The 22,626-nt window shown below is 34.1% G+C and overlaps 2 protein-coding genes across 4 annotated transcripts; both read right to left on the reverse strand.

Moving 5' to 3' along the window:
* Positions 1-83: 83 nt before the first annotated feature.
* LOC311071260 (major histocompatibility complex class I-related gene protein-like) lies at positions 84-20,832 on the reverse strand. Of its 3 annotated transcripts, XM_084095552.1 has the most exons (6): positions 20,670-20,823; positions 19,109-19,357; positions 17,861-18,139; positions 17,412-17,690; positions 17,279-17,331; positions 12,992-13,160 (listed from the first exon to the last, which is right to left on the reverse strand). In XM_084095552.1, the coding sequence occupies exons 1-6, from the start codon at positions 20,737-20,739 to the stop codon at positions 13,146-13,148; spliced, it is 945 nt and encodes a 314-aa protein (XP_083951678.1). In that variant the 5' UTR covers positions 20,740-20,823; the 3' UTR covers positions 12,992-13,145. The 3 variants fall into 3 exon arrangements, 2 of the variants coding, with proteins under 2 accessions (XP_083951678.1, XP_083951677.1); XM_084095551.1 differs by lacking the exon at positions 12,992-13,160 and having other exon boundaries at positions 13,203-17,331; positions 20,670-20,832; XR_014603801.1 differs by lacking the exons at positions 12,992-13,160; positions 17,279-17,331; positions 17,412-17,690; positions 17,861-18,139; positions 19,109-19,357 and adding an exon at positions 84-181 and having other exon boundaries at positions 20,670-20,773.
* On the reverse strand, positions 3,254-5,423 carry LOC311071258 (major histocompatibility complex class I-related gene protein-like). The gene is made up of 6 exons (XM_084095549.1): positions 5,208-5,423; positions 4,724-4,975; positions 4,226-4,504; positions 3,706-3,984; positions 3,565-3,625; positions 3,254-3,464 (listed from the first exon to the last, which is right to left on the reverse strand). The coding sequence occupies exons 1-6, from the start codon at positions 5,272-5,274 to the stop codon at positions 3,362-3,364; spliced, it is 1,041 nt and encodes a 346-aa protein (XP_083951675.1). The 5' UTR covers positions 5,275-5,423; the 3' UTR covers positions 3,254-3,361.
* Positions 20,833-22,626: the final 1,794 nt, after the last annotated feature.

Consider the following 22,626-nt stretch of genomic DNA (forward strand, 5'->3'; position numbering starts at 1 on the left):
TAATGAACAATAATCCATTGTAATCACCAATAATCAATTTGTTTTTCAGGTTCTCATTCTTTTTGGTTGCTTTCAACTTACATTCCAACTGTGATGTCATCCAAAGTTGTTGTGTAACTAAATTCAGGAAATTGTGTTTTTCCACGAATGTAAGTTGAAAGCAACCACAAAGAGTGAGAACCTGAAAAACAAATGTATTATTGGTGATTACAATGGATTATTGTTCATTATTGATTATTTGATTCTTGATTGATTGATTTCTACCATAGTAATCTATGAGACTGTATACAATAAAACTTTTAAGCTTCATCCTATTTATTTTTAATTTAAAACATAATCCTTGGAATCTTGGCAATGACTTATACTTTCATTCAGAATGAAAATGATAAGAGTAGGTGAGAGCGGGGCAAAACCTAACACTTTTTGACTTGTATAAATCCACTTGGGGTTCAGGTATTTTTTTTATTGTACAAATATGTGGTCTTGTTTCACTAGTGTATACTTTTTTTCTTTATTTTATGAAGGTAGAGTGATGACATAAAGAATCGCATGTGCAGGGTAAGATCTGTGAAAGTGTACATAAGACAATATAAATTAAATTTGCATGCGCAAGAAGATTTGTGAAGGTGTAAATCACCTTTGAAACATATATTTGCATCATTTTACTGCAATTCTTAAGTGTAATTCATGTATTGTGAAACTGCAGCTTCATGCTAATACAATTTAATTTACACTTACAATCTTATGTACACTTTCATAAATCTTACCCTGTGCATGTGATTTTTTATGGCAAAATTTTACCTTCATAAATAAAGAAAAAAAGTATACACTTCACTGTATTAATGAAACAAGCTAATGAGTGAACAGTGATAACATGCCCATAGGGTACACTGTAACATGAGGGGCACATTGTAACAACCATATGACAGCTTAAGATGTTGTCTGATATAATCAAAAAAATATACTAGACAAACAAAATTATTTTGTAAATAAAATACAATTATTAACTTTTTCAAATAAAATAATTTTATTTTTTAATAATTAAAATAAACAACTTTTGGAGTTTGACAATGAACACACTGCAAATACAGATATCCAACATAGTTCAAAATAGTGTGAGGAAAAGCAAATAGATGAAGAAAAGCATTCAGACATTCAGAAAAACACAAAGCTGAACACAACACACCCCACCACCCACACATCGCTCTCATGCAACAAGAGACAAAGACGGGCCAGAATGCTTTGCATTTCATGAAATAATAATTTCTGAATATTGAACTCAGCTTACAGTCTTTACTCGCATTCGCCTCTTTCTCATGGTTTGCCAATAGAATTCATAAAAGTTATATGTTAATAACATCACAAACACCAAAGATTAGCGTTGTTAGCGTTGCCCCACCACCTCAACTGTTATTTATATCTGGCTAGTGATCTTTCTTGTTTTAGAAAAACTGAGACGAAAAAATAACTTTAGTAAGAAATGTACTTGCTATTATTAAATATTTGTTCTGCCATATGTTTTTTTTTTTTATGCCAACAACTAGGTTTTAAAATTCGAATAATATTTAAAAACGTAAACAAGTTAACATATGAAGCAGATGGAAGTGAAAGTGTGAGTAAAAAAATTACATACGATTGTGTCCATTTGCACTGCATTTTTTTTAGTCTTGCATGCTTTTAGTCTTCAAATATTTTGCAAAAATTTAGGCTACCTGCACAGGTACCATGTTAGAACATGGCTGCGTCTTCTTCTTCTTGAAGGATTCCGGCAGTGTAGACGCTGCTGAGCGTATTACTGCCCTCCACAGGTCAAAGTTTGAACTAAATTCTTGCATACAGTCCTGTGTCGTGCAAGAACTGAAGAACTGCCTTGGAGATCAGTTTATGCTCGTCAGTGTCCAAACAAAGATAAAACAGAAAAAGCTTTAACTCCAAGTCCTGCCAATTTAATAAAGAATATATTTAATTCTGCCCTATACTTTCTGCATTCTAGGAAAACATGCCCTACTGTCTCCAGACTCCCACATTCACACAAGCCAGAAACATGCTTTCCTACAATTACTACAGTTACGACACACAAAGTTCAAAGCAAAGGGAGATATTTTCTTTTAAAGAAATTGCTTTTTAAGGACTACAACAAACGTCTGGTAGGGACTACACAACATTCCTCCCGGGTTAGTGACATTACTAACCCTAAAATTTACACAAACCCCGTCCCCAGGAACACGATTTATAGATTATCATGGCAGATATGCTAATCAATGACTAGAAGATAACTATAAGCTGCATAAATTCATCAACTAACCATTCAGAAATGTTGTCAACATGTTGTCACTTCTTCTTGAGTCTCTCCATCTTTCTCTGACTCCGGTTTGAACATAAAAGGCTAAACGTATTGAAATTTTCAGGACACAAGCTGTTGTAGCTCCACCCTCTGTGCCGGGAGCAGCAGCTCATTTGCATTTAAAGGGACAGATACAAAAAAAAACGTGCGTTTTTGCTCACCCTCAAAAAGTGACAATTTTAACATGCTATATAAGAATATCTGTGGGGTATTTTGAGCTAAAACTTCACATACACACTCTGAGGACTTATTTTACATCTTGTGAAAAGGGCATTATGCCACCCCTTTAAATTTGAACAGGGGTGATGGTAGGCTAGTGTGATGGGTCATTCATGCACGATCCGTTCATTGCATCTGTCACGTGACAGGAAAGATTGCGTAGGTGGATGTGTTCGGGGATGTGTTTTGGCTGTTAAAAAGTATAATATTTAAAGACACTTAAATGAACGAAATGACACGAATAAAGATTTGTTTATTTTGATGAACGAGATCGAACAGTAAAATGATTCGAACTTCCTATGCGGGACTTCCGGTACAACCATCCGAATCAGGAGAGTCAGTAAATTTGCAGATCATTTGGGATGTGTATTGGTTCATCATAGACTGCTTTACTCACAATGTTTATTTATTTTATTACAGAACAAAAAAAATAAAATTAATTGATAAACATGAAAATATTTTATATATTTATATTTATATATTTATATAATATTTATATTTTAAAAGTAAAGAATTTTTACTTCAGACACCATGTTCCGGAGTATTTCTGTGAGTAAACAAAACTATGTGGGTAAAGAACATTTTGTGGGTGTAGCTCAAAGAGAGAAGAAAAAAATAAGAAAATAATAATAAAAAAAGAAAAGAAAAAAGGGTACTTCACAGGCAGCATTTAAAGTCTGCCTGAAAAAAAAAAAATAATAAAAAAAATTACAAAAATTACTACGCTATATTACAACTTCTTTTTCTCCCTAGCAAGGCGAAGGATTTTTACCTTATCCTGGAAGTTAAGCAGTCTGATCATGATTGACCTGGGACTGGCTCTGTCACTCTGTCGGGCAGACGGAGAGCGGTGGGCCCTCTCAATGATCGGTGTAGTAGGGAAGTTGCTTCGTCCCAGGAGCTGTTTGATCAGTTGATCATAGACTTCAGATTTCTATATAACATTATTACCTCTTGGCCTTCTAAGCCTTATGACTGCCACAATCACACATATCACCAACATCAGGACAACAACAGCAACAGCAACAGCAACTTCTATGTGACGTCTGGAAGGTTCATCTTCTAAAAGAGGAAGCATTTAGAATCAAAACAAAACATTAAGATTTTATCTGATACTTTCTATTTCTGTAAAAGCTCATTACCTAATTCAATGTCCAGTTTGTTGTCCAGACTGAGGTGTGTGGCAGAGCAGCTGTATTTGTGTTCGTCTGCACTGATCTCCAGACTCTTCCTCATCTGGTACGTCCCGTCACCATTGGGCAGCAGATCTCCTCCAGTGATCTCATGATCAGATACAGGCTGTCCATCTCTGAACAGGGTCAGGTTGATGTGACGAGGGTAAAATCCTGTTGCCAAACAACTCACACGAGACCCTCCAGAATCTGAGTTTGCTTTCTGAATGAATCTGATTTTTGGTGCTGCTGTGGAAACAAAAAAAAGAGAGGTTATTTTACTCCACATCAAAGAACTTTTGACTTGTTAATGTGAAGATTTTAGGTTGACACTAAGAAGATTATTTCAGAGCCTGCTATTTTGGTTAAACATATGGACTTTATAATGGCAGATATAAAAAGAATTCCATGGTCATCATAAAACAGGCACTTATAATGTAGTTTACATCAGCTAAAATGTTTGTCATAAGAAGCGGTCTTGAGTACTCACCCTTTCTATTAACTTCATTTTGTCTCTTTTGTAGGTAATACTTGAGGGTACTAATACAAACTGGTTGATAGAACTTCATATATTTTTGTTTAAATTCTTCCAGGTGAGGTTTGAGCACATCTTGTGAAATATTTAAAAACACTTTATAAGTAAATGTGTTGTTAAAGTAACAGATCTCATCTGTGGTGCAGCCTCTGGCCGCATCTTTTGTCAGCATCTTTCCAGAAATGTTAACGTCCAGCAGCTCACACACAACCAGTGTCTGATAAACATTAAGACCTGTGAGGGAAATGAGGGAGAAGATTGTCATAGACTGGCCTAGTCTTTTCAAGGAAAGGTTAAATAATCACAAATCAACTTTATGCCTCCAAATATATTAAAATACATTTTAAGAAATTCTAAATTTGCTTATCATAGATTGTATGTATAATTCGATTAATACAGGAAGACAAAAGATTTGGCTCACGTCATTATGTGTATTTGTGTGAGGATACTTACTGTCTTTTTGGCTGTCTCGCCCTAACAGTGCGGCTCTTCTCAAAAAGGAGTTATACATGTAGGCACTTATACCCTTTATGTAATCTGAATTAACCACATCATCCTCATTCGTCGTATTCCCTCTTGGAAAATACGTCCCTGACTTGTAGTATCCAACTGTGATGTCATCCAAAGTTGTTGTGTAACTAAATTCAGGAAATTGTGTTTCTCCACGAATGTAAGTTGAAAGCAACCACAAAGAGTGGCCTAAACCTGAAACACAACACGGTTGTTGTTGTTGTTTTAACAATAAGTAGTGATTTTATCTATTCCTCCATCTACTCCAGAATATAGAGTTTAAAACATGGGTCTAGAATGATATGACTTGTCAAGCTTTCAGCATACATGTGTAATGCTCTATGAAGATCAGTAGCGAGATAACATCTTGAATTTCATTAATTGAATAGCAGTACGTTTTAACAATTCACAACCTTTTGAAACTTACCATTTGAAGTAGATGTTGGAGGTAAAAGTACAAGTAACACGAGAATGTCTATCCATATTCCCAGCATTCTTTCAGTCTCTCATGTTTTAGAAAATGATGTGCACATTTTGAAACTAGTATCTCTCAAAAAGTAACAACTTATACGTTGTTTATCGAGTGTTGTCGTCGAATACGAAAGAAACTAGTCTTTGGTTTCCTGTCTAAATTCCTGCAAGCATGATTCATTTTCCTCATTCCATTCTATTTGAGCGTTAAACCACACATACATGTTGTCACCTGTCCACACATGCATAACGTTACATGAAGTCATTATTCAGGCATTAGCTACAAACTCAACCAAAGTTCACAGGCAATGCTACTGTTTTACAGTATTGTAGAACTTTACAGTGTGGATCGTCTCTGCTCTAGGGGAGGATAACACAATTGAAGCATGAAATACAACATGTTTACAAGAAAGAATAGTTGCAAACATGAGGTCCCTAAGGCTCTTGTAGAAATATTTAAGATTCTTTTTGTATTCCATGGTACAGGAATGTGCAGTATAGCCTATATGATAATCTCTTTCTGGTTCTGCACAGGTTTTACTTTTTTACAAGTTTTACTCACAGTATTTATTTTATTTTTACAAACAAACAATTCAAATTAACTGGATAAACATTGAAGTACTGTAAAAGTATTTTTTTTTTTTTTTTTGGCAGTATACACAGTCCACCTGGTTATGCTTTTTGGTTGACCAAAAATGTTTTATGTTTTTTATATATCATATATATAATACAGTTTATACTATATATACAGTGTCATATATTTTTAAGCAGATTTAGCCACCAGCCAGTCTGTGATTTATCGTTGGTTTTCAGACACCCATTTTATATTTGCTTTAGCCTACGAATAGATTATTATTTGAGTTCATTTATTATGTTATATAGGTCAAAATAGTGAGTTTGTCCCATTCAGAGCCTGGTGAAAGAACAAAATGCCACCATAAAAACAAAATAATTGGCTAATTATTTTTGTTCATACCAGTTTTTTCCAAGAGCCAAAAGCGTGACTGCTCCACCCCTGCCTTCATCCAGTTGATGGGTACAATCCATTCATAACTATAAGAATCAGTAGAAATAGACATAACACTAAAGAAAACAGATCAGTGATCAGTAGACCAGTGAACTAGCCTACACAAAAATTCAGATTCTTAGAATTATGAACAAATCTGTTTCCCTTATAAATCTTTTAAAATATGTAGGTTTACAAGACAGTGTAAAACTGTGAAAAAAGTATTAATAGGCTACTCAATCAAAAGATGACTACAACTACAGTACATGCCAAGTATACTTAGAATACTTAATTATACTTTTAAGTAGAGAATATCTCAATCAAAATATTAAGTACATGTATAGTTCAAATATACTAGGACATTTCTGTCAGTATAAGTCAAGTATACTTATGTGCAATTTTTGTATATTTCTGTGAAGTATAGCCTACATAAAAAGTAGAAAGTATACTTTCTTATTTTTAATTTAAAAGAAAGTATACTAACAACACACCTGAATACAATTATTTTTCGTAAGGGGCCCTTCATATCAGTAACCTAATGAAAGGTGATTTATTTTCCATGAAGAGGATTGATGATTGCTGCTGGAAGCGTTGGGTGATGCTGCATCCACACCACCAGGTGTCAGCATAGGTTCTGTATAGCAGGGAGTGAAGACCATAGACATAAATAATAAATATGGTCTAGTTTATTATTTAATGATTTATAAGGGAAAAAGAAGAAGAAAAACAAAGAAGAGGAAAAATATCTTCTTTTGTGTTCCACAGAAGAAATAGTCAAACATGTTTGGAACAACTAATTTGAGTAAATTACGGGAACATTTTAATTGTGGAAAAGTAACTGAGATTAATAGCAAGTGTAAACCATGATAAATAAAAAATAGGTGGCATGCTTTATATGAATTAAATTATATAATAATTATATTATATTTGTCACCTTTAGAGATCATAAATCAACTCATAAAATATGTTTTAATGATTACTGTAAAAAATAAAATAAAAACAGGGGTGAAGTCAGCTAAAATGGTCCATGTTTTGGTAAATTACTTATAATACCATCAAATAAGCTATGAATGAGATCTAATGATATTTTTATAAATTAGCATTGGTTTCAGCACGTACCTTCTTGAGCCACAGCACAACATTCAGGTAAAATGGGCCAATATAAAAGTAGGTAATTTCTGCTTAAATCATTTTATTTGTAACAGTAAATTGACACTATTGGCTTTAGCGTGTCATATAAAACTATAAATGTATTTCATTAAATAGAAAGTTGAACAAATATTTCATTAAAAAATGCAATTAAAAATGAACTGATTATGTTGTATAGGTGTGTGTTTCTGTGCATTAGTGTCTTTTGTGTGCAACCTGGTTAAAGATTAGAACATCAATTTCTGCGTAACTTCTGTGTAAACGTGTGTGTGTATGCAGCCCATTTTAGCTGAAAATTGTGGCCCATTTTAGCTTAACATGCCATTTCTGTACAAAGAAAACAGGAAAAAAAGAAAAAAAGGAAACAGTGCAAAACTAACTCAAAGTCCAACTGAAGCAAAACACAGACTGGATGTGATAAATACAGTATGTATTAAAGCCGGGTTAACACTGTATGATTTTGGCCACGATTTGTCCATCTGAGACAAATTTTGAGAATCATGAAAGATTCCTCTAATCCTGGGCCAAAATCTTAAGTCTTTGATCGTCACATTATCTCAGACGAAATTCTGTCAGTGTCAGAAGAGTTTCACACACAGTCCTGCAGTGACTTCTCTTACAACTGTCAAATCAAAAACCAATAGGCAACAACAAACCTCCACTTGCTTCAGTCAAGAGTCTTCATTTTTTTCCAGATTTGTTTTTTATGAAAAGCCATGATCAAAATTAACGCTAGAGATGTTTTTGTTTACTAGCCACCTTTTCTATCCCACATGTAAATGCAGCTCACAGTCACTGAACGTGTCTCGTATTGATGATGTAAAACTCCAGACTCCAAGTCTTCTTTTGCGTTTCTGTTTTTAGCGGATCTTGAATGGCCGTACATTCTGACACTGAATGACAACTGAGATCCTACAGTGTGACATGGCTTACAGCGGCGATCATGTTGGTAAAGTCTGACAAGCAACAGTTGTAAAAGACCCGGTTTAACATACAGTGAAGATGAAAGACTGTAATGAGGTCAATTGTTATTTTTGAGGTCATTTTTTTAGTTATCTGAACACATTTCTTTCATTCAAGCTAAAAAGAAAATGTGCAAATGACATTAACTTCAGGATGCTGTTTCCATGTTTTCTTCAGATTCTGAAAAATAAAATATAACATACCTTTTTTAGATTTAGAATTTAAGTAGGCCTATACAAATTCAATAATTAACTTCATCAACCAGTTTTCTCATTTGTCATTTACTTATGATTTGGACTGTAAACAACAGCAGGCTACTGAAGATTTCACTCATTAGACAGAAACTAGGTCATAAGACATTGACTTTTGGTAAAAAAAAAACTAAAAAAAACAACATACTCACTAGAAGCAGCAGCAGATAATGATAGTTTAATGAAGACACTATAACGTGAAAAAAATGCTACATAATTATTCATGGCAATACTTAATATAAATTAAAATATATTTATATTTATCTTAAGCATCACATAGGCTTACTGAATGATTTACCATTATTTCAGCTGTTGTCCTGCTCGTCTCTTATATATGACAACTCCTGTCCCAAACACCAACAGCAGAGCCAAAACTATCAGCACTGAGGGAATCACTGATTTAAATGGTTCTCCATGATCAAATTCTGAAACAAACATGTTAAAACTGTCAGATTAGAAAGACAGTTCTGTAGTATATTTTACATTTTCACACCTCATTACCTAAAGTGACGTGGAGTTAGTTGTCCAGACTGAGGTGTGTGGCAGAGCAGCTGTATTTGTGTTTGTCTGCACTGATCTCCAGACTCTTCCTCATCTGGTACGTCCCGTCACCATTGGGCAGCAGATCTCCTCCAGTGATCTCATGATCAGATACAGGCTGTCCATCTCTGAACAGGGTCAGGTTGATGTGACGAGGGTAAAATCCTGTTGCCAAACAACTCACACGAAACCCTCCAGAATCTGAGTTTTCTTTCTGAATCAGTCTGATTCGCGGTTTCACTGTAGAAAGGCAAAGAAAAATATGTATAAAAGAGAGAATATTATTTAATGTATAGTTACTGTTTATATATTGCATTATTCCTTTTCTGTTTACTTGAGTTCCTCTCTTTTTAAGGTAACTCTTCAGGGTTTTTATGCAGGCTGGGTAGTATAATGTCTCAAGACGCCACATGGACAGTTCTAGATAGAGTTTTATTTCTAGTGCCGTGTAATTTAAAGAACCCCGATATGTGAATTTGCCATAAAAAAAACGCAGTTCATCAGTCGTAGAGCCTCTAAAGGCATTTCTGGTGATTATTTGTGTAGGTTTATTGTCTCTCTGTTCACAAAGACTCATCACCTGATAAACTACATGGCCTGTTAGGAAAGAAAGTGATGTGTTAACACATTTGGCCTCAGATTTGGCCTCAGGAGCCCTTAAGAATTAATAAATATGACTTTGTATAAATTATTTGTGTAATATCTGACTCAAAGCTGATCATTTAGCCAACAGAACTTACTTTCTGTATTGTTGACGGGTCTCAGATGATTTGATCTTCTCTTAAAATGAAGACGCACATAGTAACTTAAAGTGCTGAGGTGATTTTGATCCACTACATCATCTTCATTTGTAGTATTTCCTCTTGAAACATAGATCTTCGTCTCTGAATTATAATATCCTACTGTGATATCATCCAACACAAATATAGCACTTAATACAGGAAATTGTGTTTCTCCTTGAATGTATGTGAGAAGCAACTGCAAAGAGTGAGAACCTGTAAGAAACAACAGAAAAAATATATTTTCTACACTAGAGTTGTATGAGGTTAGGGTAAATTAAGCACTATCTGCAGTGACATCAAAATCATGTTGCATTGTGGTCTATGGATCTGCCTGAAGTGTACATATTGAGTAGACTCGCTCCCTATAGGTCAAAATCGGGAGGTAGAGGGGTCAAGCCGCTGTCCAAATAAACTTGACCAAGTCAAACACACTTCAGAATGGTGGTGGGGATTCCCCCCGAGATTACGTTCTTAGGGAAGTTTGCGAGTGTAGCCTTAGCCTATGTCTAAAAGTGTTAATTGCAGCCCTAGAGGAAAACAGAGAGTACATGACATGAGACACATGAGTAAATCACATGAGGGGAACAGGGAGTCACATGAAACACGAACACGAAAATTCCAAAATAAAAATGAAAATGAGAACATGAAACAAAACCTAATCATACGTGACATAATCACACGTGACATAGACTGACCAGGGCTGTGTTTCCCAAAAGCATCGTAAGCCTAAGTTGATCATAGAGACCATTTTGGTGGCAATTGTTCTATGATCAACTTAGGCTTACAATGATTTCGGGAAACTCAGCCTAGATAAATCTTCCCATCTGAGTTTTTCTTCATTGCTTCATGGAATCAACAGTTGCTATGCAACCAAGAAATTATGAAGCTAAAATGCATGGATTAACAAGAGTCAGCAATGTGAACCATGTAGAAACATACTGGTATCATATATATATATATATATTTTTTTTTTTTTTTTTTTTTTTTTTTTTTTTTTTTAATCAAAGCCTTCGGCTGACAAATGTGTACAGTATATAAAAAATTGCACACGCACACGCACACACACACACAAAAAAGAGGAAACACTGAAAATAAGGTTAAAAGACACTTAACTAAATCAATCACATGGGTAAAAATAACACCCAATATTAAAACCTCTTAAGTCTATAAGCACGCTTAGATAGATAAATCATATTGTTTTGTTTTATTTAAATATATTTAGTATTTGCTTCACAGGCTTGCAACTATATAGCCCACTAGAAGCACACTGCTGTTCTGTTTATGCTGTAGCTCGTGATCAATAGCATTACACTATTCTGAAACTTTATTTTAGAAAATACATCAATACATATACTCAGTGAAAGCAATTTTTAATTAAAGTAAAAAAAAAAAAAAAATGAGAGTTGTAAGTTCACAAGTCTTTTGAAATCTTACCTTTTGGCGCATTTATGGGAAGTGAAAGCAGAAAAAGATGAAGAATGTTGTTGGCATTCATACTGTATGCTTTCAGTAAGCACTTATCTGCAAATTATCAATACTGTAGAACCACTCTTGTGAGTAGATAGTGATCGTGTTTATGAGCTCTTCAGCTGTTATGTTTTGCTAGTCATAAAAAAGAAATGCTTTGAAAGCAACCTTTACACCATAAACAGGCCTCGACTTCCCCTTTCACATTTGTCTGAAACTAACAGTCAGAACTGACCACTGGTAGAAATAAAATATAAACAGAAGTATTGCTACAACCTTTAGACCTTAAATGACAATTTAATAGAATATATATGTGTCTGTTGTTTCTCCATTCATTTACTGTGTCGCATTGTGTCAAGACATTTACATAGATTTTTCGACAATTTTAATCAGATGCTGAAAATAAAATTGGAGTTTAATGAATGAACAACATATACAAAAAAAGTCGACTTTTTCTTTTCTTTAACGAAGTTGGAATTAAGAAAAACAAAAATTAAAGGACAAGAAAGTCTAGACAACAAGAACATAGATAACATTTAATTTAGAGTTCGATGAAGACTTTTCTTGATGCATCCGCAGTTTCTTAAGATGCTTAAAAATAAAACTAATTCCTCCAATTAGATAATCATCATAAATACTGTAAATGAGAAATACTGACTGCTTGCTCCATTTCTGTAAACCAGTTTTTATGAATGAATGACTCTCTACCCCTTGCTCTAGTCTTCAACAACCGCTTGCACCCCCTGCTGGTGAGGTCAACTAACAGCTATGGAGATTATCAATCGGCAATCTACTGATATTCCTGCCATTATGGATGTCAAATGTTGAATTTTCTGTCGAATTTGAACCACTGAATTTGTGGAAGCATTTGTAAAGCAAAAATTGCCTGTCAAATATTATAGGTTGTATTTTTAAACAGAATTAATATTTTGGAAGTGGAATCTGAAAAGCGAATATGGATTATTGATTTTTGAATAATGAAAATGTGTGTGAAATATTTTTAATTGAAATATTCACAGCTTAAATATAGAATATACAACCATGTTGAATTTCAGCCCATAAAAATGCAAGCCCTAAAAGTACAATGCATTCAAATGCAAGCATGGTAATGCAATGCATATTTTTTTCCAAGTAGGCCTAGAGCAATTCAACAACCTTTTTTGTTTAGAAAACATTTGTCATTATTTTACTTCCATACTCTAAACTATGAACATGAACAGCACATGAACAGCACATGAACTATGAACAGTTTTTTTTGTGTGTGTGTGTGTGTGTGTGTGTGTGTGTGTGTGTGTGTGTGTGTGTGTGTGTGTGTGTGTGTGTGTATTAATTTCTTACATTGAATTTCTTGAGTTTAATTTTTTTACATTGAGAAAATACAACAGTTCCAGGTTACAGAAATGGTTACACATTAATATCAAAGTGTAATAGCAAATATGGTTAATTAACTGTAAATATATATATATATATATATATATATATATATATATATATATATATATATATATATATTTTTTTTTTTTTAAATTTGAGAATTCAAATGTATGTAATTTTACATTGAGAAAATAAAAGTTCCAGGTTTCAAATAGTTTTAACATGCAGTTTATTTATACAAATGTAGAAGAAGAAAAAAACAGAATAGAAAAAAGTTGGCTATATATAGAAAAAGAATGTTTTGAGTTCAAAGTTTGACTGTTGGGGCCCCATACCTGGAATCGATTAGGGCCGCCAAATCACTAAGTCCACCCCTGCTAGAAATAAATAAGATAAAAAGGCACAAATAGGCAATATTTGATGTAAATGTTTTATTTACAAACAATCTGAACAGCTATACCATTATATTTATAATATCTGTTAGCTAAACAAGTGAACACAGCAAAGACAGTATTCAGACAAAAGTCTTAAGACTTCTACTGCGTGACGTCCCCCTGTCAAAGTCTACAACGGGAGAACAACTGTTTTGCAGTGCCATTAATACGTGACAGATTGGATAAGTAAATGTTATATTTTATAGTTATGTGGCGTTTTAATAGTATCCAGCTGCTCTTTCGTTTTTCCAGAATATCTGCATTGGTTTTTATGCCAATAACGTTGCGTTGGTGGGTGTCGCTGATCTATATAAATTACATGTTATTTAAATAGATCAGTGGTAGGTATAGGCCAAAATCAACAACCGCAACATGGAGGGGTTTGCAATACAAATGTCTTATTTACAATATGACAATGTGTAACGTTAGCTTTTAATGAATAATAATCATTATAATTATTACATTTTAGGCTACATATTTAGAAGACGTGTTTGTCCAAAACTTACAAAAAAGGAACAAAGCAATTCGTCAAAAAGCAGTCATAATACAGGTTAGAATATAATAATAAAGTGCTAAGATTATCACAAATAAACAAAAGATTTTGATGCACATCATTCACAGTGTTGGAACTAACGACGTTATAAATAACGGCGTTACTTTTTCTAATTGATTACTCTTCCAATCTTAATAACGCTGTTACCGTTACTGCCAAAAAATGCGGCGCGTTACTATAATTTAAGCTGTTTTTTTCATCAGACCAACAGACCAACATCTCTGACGCCGGTTTCACACTGCACGCCTTATGCTGGGTACACACCAAAAGATAATCGGGCTGATTTTGGGCCGATTTCCCCCCTTCCGACAATCCTAGTTATGTCCCGATTATCTTGATGGTTCAACAGATTATCTTATCAGATTTTCCCTTGGTGTGAGGTGTGTTAAGAGTGTCCTAACCTGCTCGGAAGAACGTCGGAGCCGCTCCGATCGCGAATCGTAAATATTCAACATGTTTAATATTTACGATCAGAAATCCTGATGTGTGAGGGGAACCCCGAGGACAAACGCGCACACGTTCTGGAGATTATCACGTGAAACAAAACAATATCCAATCAGAAAGCGAGCTGATGGAAGACAGACACGGTCATTCTCACACACACACACACACACACACTTGCAGGAAGCTGAGTGTTAAGATTTAATATTCATAAGTGTAAATTTGGAGGAAACAAGCCTTTGTTTTTCATTTTAAGAGCAGACATTTTACAATACCTAAACACAATATTGGGTTTGAAAAATAAGAAAGCTGCAAAGTGCATTTCAATCTGTAAACATTTTAAATTTTTTGTTTAACTTTTAAGTTTGTCACTGTTTATGTATATGTCTTTTTATGTTTGTTTATCGGCTTTACTCTTTGTACCCCCCTGACTGTAATTGTAATTCTTAAAATCAATTAAAAAAAAGATTTAAAAAAGAGGGATTATAACTTTTTCTAAAGAGACAATAAATCCAATAAAGAATAAATAAAGACAATAAAGAATGAATATATTTCTGTATAAAAGGTTATATATGGGCTAATGGTGGGTACAATGGGTTTTTTTTCACTTGAATTTTATGTGAAAATCATTCCAAACACTAACGCAATTTCTTCCTGCATATCGTCCGCCATGCTTATTCTGAAGTCTCGCGTCATTTTGCGAGAATTCCTGTGTTCACAGTCGAGACTCTGGTTGAAAATCTGTTCATGTGTGGTGTGCTGTCTTTGTCTTATCATGGCACACCACACACTATAGGAGCAAAATGCTTAAATCTAGGATTTTTTGTCCTCATGTTTGTGGTCTATCACATTTTGAAAATCTTATAAGATGTAAAAAATCTTTTGGTGTGTACCCAGCATAAGCAGTGCGTATGGTGAGCGGGAGCAGCACACGCACGTTTTGCTTTCAAAGTGGCTGCAAAGATGACGTTGACGATGCTGACTCGCGATCTTCGCAGTAGGGAACGCGCCAGAGAGAAATACACATTTCATACGGATTAAATAAGCAGAGAGCAGTCTGTTTTCTATAGATATATGTCTCAGGTCTGTGAGGCAAGTAGGCTCCTTATACGCTGAGTTTCGGTTCATTTATGAGACGAGCTCCAGTTCACGCGCCGGCGCCTCCTTGTCGTGATTAGGCCTATGTCTGCTATGTTTACTTCTTATTTATTAAATCCAGGCAATTGGTTGATGAAACATTGATTAGGATACAATACAAAACTAAACCCTTCTTCATCCGGTGGGTAGTATTAGCCTACTTTTGGTTTGCACAGTGTAATTGACAAAATTACTAAAAAATATTTTGACACTAAAAGTTAAAGATTTTTGTGTCACGTGGTTGTGTATTTCCCTCATATTAAATATAAAACGTAGGCTATGTGTAGACTGATCTTTTTCTAATGTCTGGACTTATGGATGGGAGTATGGATATTTATGGATATTTAAACAGACGTTTTAATATATTTGGTAAATGCATTTTCTGAGAATTTATATTTTAAGTTTTGACTGCAAATGTCACGTCCATAATGCTGGAATTGCCCAATTTTAAAGAATTTATCCTCATGGTTTGTGGTGTAGGCCTACGTATTTTATAATGTTAACTTCAAATAATACTAATAGTAATTTAAAGATTTGGTAGCATTGTATCTGGATGGGAAGGATAACTGGGAGTTGGGAGTTCTGCCTTCTCACACTACGACACAGGTTTGTGGATCTGAGTGTCGCGATTTCGGTTTCATATCGCATATCGTTACAGCCCTTATGATATATATAGCCTTAAAGTGATTCTCAATTGTAGCGGTTATGGGGTGGAATATAGGCTACGATTTAATATGAATGACCAGTGTTGGGTAAGTTACTTTAAAAAAGTAATTAGTTACAGTTAGTTACTTCTTCCAAAAAGTAACTAAATTTGTTACTCAATTACAAATTATCAAAGTAACAAGTTACTTCAGAAAGTAACTATTGCGTTACTTTCAAGTAAAATTTTAAATGCTCAAATGTATTTTTTTCAGCGCCCATGTTAACAGATTAGCATTCACACAGCACGAAGAGGCGGTGCGGCAGCGCGTCCAATTTTTGTGTCACGTGGTTGTGTATTTCCCTCATATTAAATATAAAACAAAGGCTATGTGTAGACTGATATTTTTCTAATGTCTGGACTTATGGATGGGAGTATGGATATTTATGGATATTTAAACAAGCAAGCAGACGCAGTTAAGATAATTTGATGTATTCCACTTAATACACAATAAAACAATATACAATAAGATTCGTTAACAACGTACCTCTAAGGTTCTTCTAAAATGAGGGCGAGCCACAAATCCGTGAGTAGCCTACAGTTTACAAATCTTAGAGCGCGGATTAGAAACTCGTGGGTACGGTTTATTAATCCGTGGGCACGATTTGTTAAACCGAGGGAACAGTTTGAGAATTAGTGAGTACGGTTTATAATAATAATATAATTAATTTCACCCCACTAAACACCAATTTTTACAGCTGTACTACATTTACAATTGTAATCTGTAATAGCCTATGTAAATAAGACATAGTGGTATAAAAAAATGTTTTATTGTATCTTATTGTTTGATACTGCTGATAGTTTAATACTGTCTTTTGACATCTTTAATATGGTACACAAGTGTACGTTATACTTTAAAATGAAATAAGACAATTTGAGAGACAGAAGATAGGCCTAAGCCAGAATAAGAAAATCCTCCCGACACATATTAGACAATTTGGTTTTCATTAAACCAACAACAACAATAAATGGCAAGAACATTGAAGCATTGCAATATTTAGAATTTGACTAACAATGCTATGTTAAGTATTGCATCAAGAAATTTGTGTATCGTTACACCCCTACAACATACAAATATATTTCATTTAAAGTTACTTTGTAAAAATTCAAATAGATCATATTTTCATATTTTAAGAAAAACATACTACATCATTAAGTTGGGACTACCTCTATAAGTCTGCCTTTTCTCATGCAAACAACTGCCAAAATCACAGATATTGCACATACCAATAGCAGGACAGCAACAACAACTCCTATGCGACGTCTGGAAGGTTCATCTTCTAAAAGAGGAAGCATTTAGAATAAGATCAAAATGTAAAGATTTTATCTGATACTTTCTATTTCTGTAAAAGCTCATTACCTAATTCAATGATCAGTTTGTTGTCCAGACTGAGGTGTGTGGCAGAGCAGCTGTATTTGTGTTTGTCTGCACTGATCTCCAGACTCTTCCTCATCTGGTACGTCCCGTCACCATTGGGCAGCAGATCTCCTCCAGTGATCTCATGATCAGATACAGGCTGTCCATCTCTGAACAGGGTCAGGTTGATGTGACGAGGGTAAAATCCTGTTGCCAAACAACTCACACGAGACCCTCCAGAGTCTGTGTTTGCTTTTTGTGTGAGTGTGATATTGGGCTTTACTGTATGAGAAGAAAAAAAACAAGCATAAAAAAAAGCATACAAGAGGTGATTCAGAGAACGTTTTACATGTATAAATACATGGGTTTATTTTTAATCCTGAACTCTAAACAGTTACATTTGTTTTCATAAAACAAATTTAGGGAATTTAGATGTGCCCTTGAGTACGTACTTTTTCTGTTAATTTGATCTCTTCTCTTTTTGAGGTAATTCTTGAGAGTTATTATACAAATTGGGTAATAGGTATTTGCTACTTCCTGTTTAAATTCTTCCAGGTGAGGTTTGATCAGTTCTTGTTTAATATTTACAGCCACAGTATAAGTAAATGTGTTGTTAATGTAACGCAGTTCATCTGTGGTGGAGCCTCTGGCAGCATCTGCAAAAATCATCTTTCCATGCTTGTCAGAGTCCAGCAGCTCACACACAACCAGTTTCTGATAAACATCAAGACCTGTGAGGGAAATGAGGGAGAACTGTTATGGGACATTGTCATGGATTGGCCTCCTTCATCTTACACTCATTGTTTAGCAAACCATTTATAAGAAAAATTCAATTTGATAACTCTAAAAGTGTCATTGTAAATAACCACATGTTATTTTACAACCTAAACTAACATTTGCAGTTCCTTGATCATTGGTACCCCTTGACTGTCTCCACATCTTATCTTGTTATCTTGCCATTATCCTTGTTATCTTGTCTGAATAGACCTGTGTTTGTCTGTGGTTGTCTTAAGGGAAGCTCACACTACACAACTTTTGGCTGGATTTTGCTGTCCTGAACAGATTTTCAAGGTCTGTGGCTAAATCGGTGCTGGTTGTAGTCGCCGATGCTTGTTAAGTTTGAGCAGGTCGGCGACGTCTCAAGCATTAACAGATGCTGCAAAATTTTCAAACTTGTTTCATATTATCGCCATGTGATCTTGTAGCAGGGTTGCCAGGCCAGCTTAACAAAATGACAAACCAAAAATAACCCAAAAGTAGCCCAATGACCATATCCCAAATATCTAAATATTCCATTCACATACCTTATAACTCACCCATTCATACTTTACGGTCACTCTAAATGCAAAATGAAACCCACTGTATTGTAGCAATCATAAACACAGCTCAAAGGCTATACCACATTACATTTTATTTTTCAGACAATTTTTTAAAAATATTAAAATATTAGAAGCATATTAATATTTTTTATATTTTTAATAAAGAAACAATAATAGAAGACTTCGCAGAAATGATTATAAAGTTATACTTTTAATTTTGATACGACAAATTATTTCACCTAAAAAACAAAACATTTAAAATCAAACATTAAAAATATGCTCATCAAAAAGATGTATTTAAGCAATTGCATATGTACAGTATGAATAGCATTTCATGCATTTTTAAATAGATTAATAGATGTCATTGAGCCAGATACTTACTGTCATTTTGGCTGTCTTGTCTTAACAGTGCGGCTCTTCTCAAAAAGGAGTTATACATGTAGTCACTTATATCCTTCATGTAATCTGAATCAACCACATCATCCTCATTCGTCGTATTCCCTCTTGGAATATATGTCTTTGAATCATAGTATCCAACTGTGATGTCATCCAAAGTTGTTGTGTAACTAAATTCAAGAAATTGTGTTTCTCCCTGAATGTAAGTTAAAAGCAACCAAAAAGAATGAGAACCTGAAAAACAAATTGATTATTGGTGATTACAATGGATTATTGTTCATTATTGATTATTTGATTCTTGATTGATTGATTTCTACCATAGTAATCTATGAGACTGTATACAATAAAACTTTTAAGCTTCATCCTATTTTTTTTTTTACACATTAATTTCACACGTTTAGTACAAATATGTGGTCTCGCTTCATTAATACAGTGTATACTTTTTTCTTTATTTTATGAAGGTAGAATGATGCCATAAAGAATCGCATGTGCAGGGTAAGATCTGTGAAAGTGTACATAAGACAATATAAATTAAATTTGCATGCGCAAGAAGATTTGTGAAGGTGTAAATCGCCTTTCAAGCGTAATAAAAAATATTTGCATCATTTTACTGTTATTCATAAGTGTAATTCATGTATTAGGAAACTGCAGCTTCATGCTAATGCAATTTAATTTACACTTACAATCTTATGTACACTTTCATAAATCTTACCCTGCGCGTGCGATTTTTTTATGGCAAAATTTTTACCTTCATAAATAAAGAAAAAAGTATACACTGTATTAATGAAACAAGCTAATGAGTGAACAGTGATAACATGCCCATAGGGTACACTGTAACATGAGGGGCACATTGTAAGGACCATATGACAGCTTAAAATGTTGTCTGATCTAATCAAAAAAATATACTAGACAAACAAAATTATTTTGTAAATAAAATACAATTATTTTATTTTTTCAAATTAAAATAAACAACTTTTGGAGTTTGACAATGAACACACTGCAAATACAGCTATACAACATAGTTCAAAACAATGTGAGCAAAAGCAAAATAGATGAAGAAACGCATTCAGACATTCAGAAAAACACAAAGCTGAACACAACACACCCCACCCACACACCGCTCTCATGGAACAAGAGACAAAGACGGGCCAGAATGCTTTGCATTTCCTGAAATAATCATTTCTGAATATTGAACTCAACTCACAGTCTTTACTCTCAGTCGCCTCTTTCTCATGGTTTGCCAATAGAATTCATTAAAGTTATATGTTAATAACAGCACTAACATCAAAGAATAGCATAGTTTTAATAGCGTGGCACATTGTAACACAATTAGGCCTACATGCCCAACCACCTCAGCTGGGATTTATATCTGGCTAGTGATCTTTCCTGTTTTAGAAAAACTGAGATGAAAAAATAACAATAAATAAATAATAATTTAGTAAGAAATGTACTTGCTATTATTAAATATTTGTTCTGCCATATCTTTTTTTATGGCAACAACTAGGTTTTAAAATTCTACTAATATTTAAAAACGTAAACAACTTACCATATGAAGCAGATGGAAGTGAAAGCGTGAGTAAAAAAACGACATACGATTGTGTCCATTTGCACTGCATGCTTTTAGTCTTCAAATATTTTGCAAAAATTTAGGCTACCTGCACAGGTACCATGGTTAGAACATGGCTGCGTCTTCTTCTTCTTCTTCTTGTAGGATTCTGGCAGTGTAGACGCTGCTGAGCGTATTACTGCCCTCCACAGGTCAAAGTTTGAACTAAATTCTTGCATACAGTCCTGTGTCGTGCAAGAACTGAACTACTATGCTAATCAATGACTAGAAGATAACTATAAGCTGCATAAATTCATCAACTAACCATTCAGAAATGTTGTCAACATGTTGTCACTTCTTCTTGAGTCTCTCCATCTTTCTCTGAATCTGGTTGAACATAAAAGGCTAAGCCTATTGAAATTTTCAGGACACACGCTGTTGTAGCTCCACCCTCTGTGCCGGGAGCAGCAGCTCATTTGCATTTAAAGGGACAGACAAAAAAAACGTGCGTTTTTGCTCACCCTCAAAAAGTGACAATTTTAACATGCTATATAAGCTATACACACTCTGAGAACTTATTTTACATCTTGTGAAAAGGGCATTATACCACCCCTTTAAATTTGAACAGGGGTGATGGTAGGCTAGTGTGATGGGTCATTCATGCAAGATCCGTTCATTGCATCTGTCACGTGACAAAGGAAAGATTGCGTAGGTGGGATGTGTTTGGGGATGTGTTTTGGCTGTTAAAAAGTATAATATTTAAAGACACTTAAATGAACGAAATGACACGAATAAAGATTTGTTTATTTTGATGAACGAGAACGAACAGTAAAATGATTCGAACTTCCTATGCAGGACTTCCGGTACAACCATCCGAATCAGGAGAGTCAGTAGTAAATTTGCAGATCATTTAGGATGTGTATTGGTTCATCATAGACTGCTTTACTCGCAATGTTTATTTATTTTATTACAGAACAAAAAAAAATACAAAAATTAATTGATAAACATGAAAGTATTTTAAAAGTAAAGAATTTGTCTGTGTAATGTAGAAGATGCTCCATTAAACAATCAGAGCAGGTTGACTGTCAGATGTTTTACAGGAAATATGAGCCATTAATACAGTTGTTCTCAACTAAGGGGGCCGGGGGCCTCTGCAAACTTCTAAGGGGGCCTCAATATGACTCAAAATAATTTAAAACAAGCATAAAAATTTGCCAAACATATTTTTACATTCATATACTCCAGAAAGATGACAATGAAGCAATAAATCTAAAAATATGCCCATTAAAAAGAAGGAAATGACATTTCCTTTGCACAACTTCTGCACAATTTCAACTTCTCCACAATCTTGATTTGATCATAAATCGAAATATAGACTAGGTGACAACATGCCGTGAAAGGAACAGCAGTGAGTGCAGACATTTGCAATGATATTTTAAAAACAATATGTATACAATATAATGTATACAAATAATTGAGTAACATGGTGTCTGAGGATATGGCTCTGTGTGAAACATGTGAGATTACTAAAATAATGTTTTAATATGTGATAAAAGATTGCATAAAACAAAAGACCAAAATCTTTAATGTAGCCTATATTTGCTAACAAGCACATCCGTATTTATTACAACACTAACATGCACAATAGTATTTTTAAAGTGTATAAGCTACACATTGTAATTCTTAATATTGACTTATTATTAGTCAGACTATATGTCACATTTCAGATGGATGAAAGTGCAAACAGGTTTTGTTTTGAGACATTTGTCATGTTCTCAGATTGCTCACTTTTAAATTGATAAATTAATTGAATTATAATTGAAATATAGCCCAAAGAAAGTACATAAACCAAAATGCCTCTAACTATAGGGACAAACTTCTACACTTACTTTATGGAAAATAAAAGGAAATAAACAACAAAATAATTCCCTGACTCCCTCTCTACTTTAAACAGGAG

Source organism: Abramis brama (genome assembly GCF_963993115.1).
Source record: "Abramis brama genome assembly, chromosome: 20".
NCBI lineage: Eukaryota > Metazoa > Chordata > Actinopteri > Cypriniformes > Leuciscidae > Abramis > Abramis brama.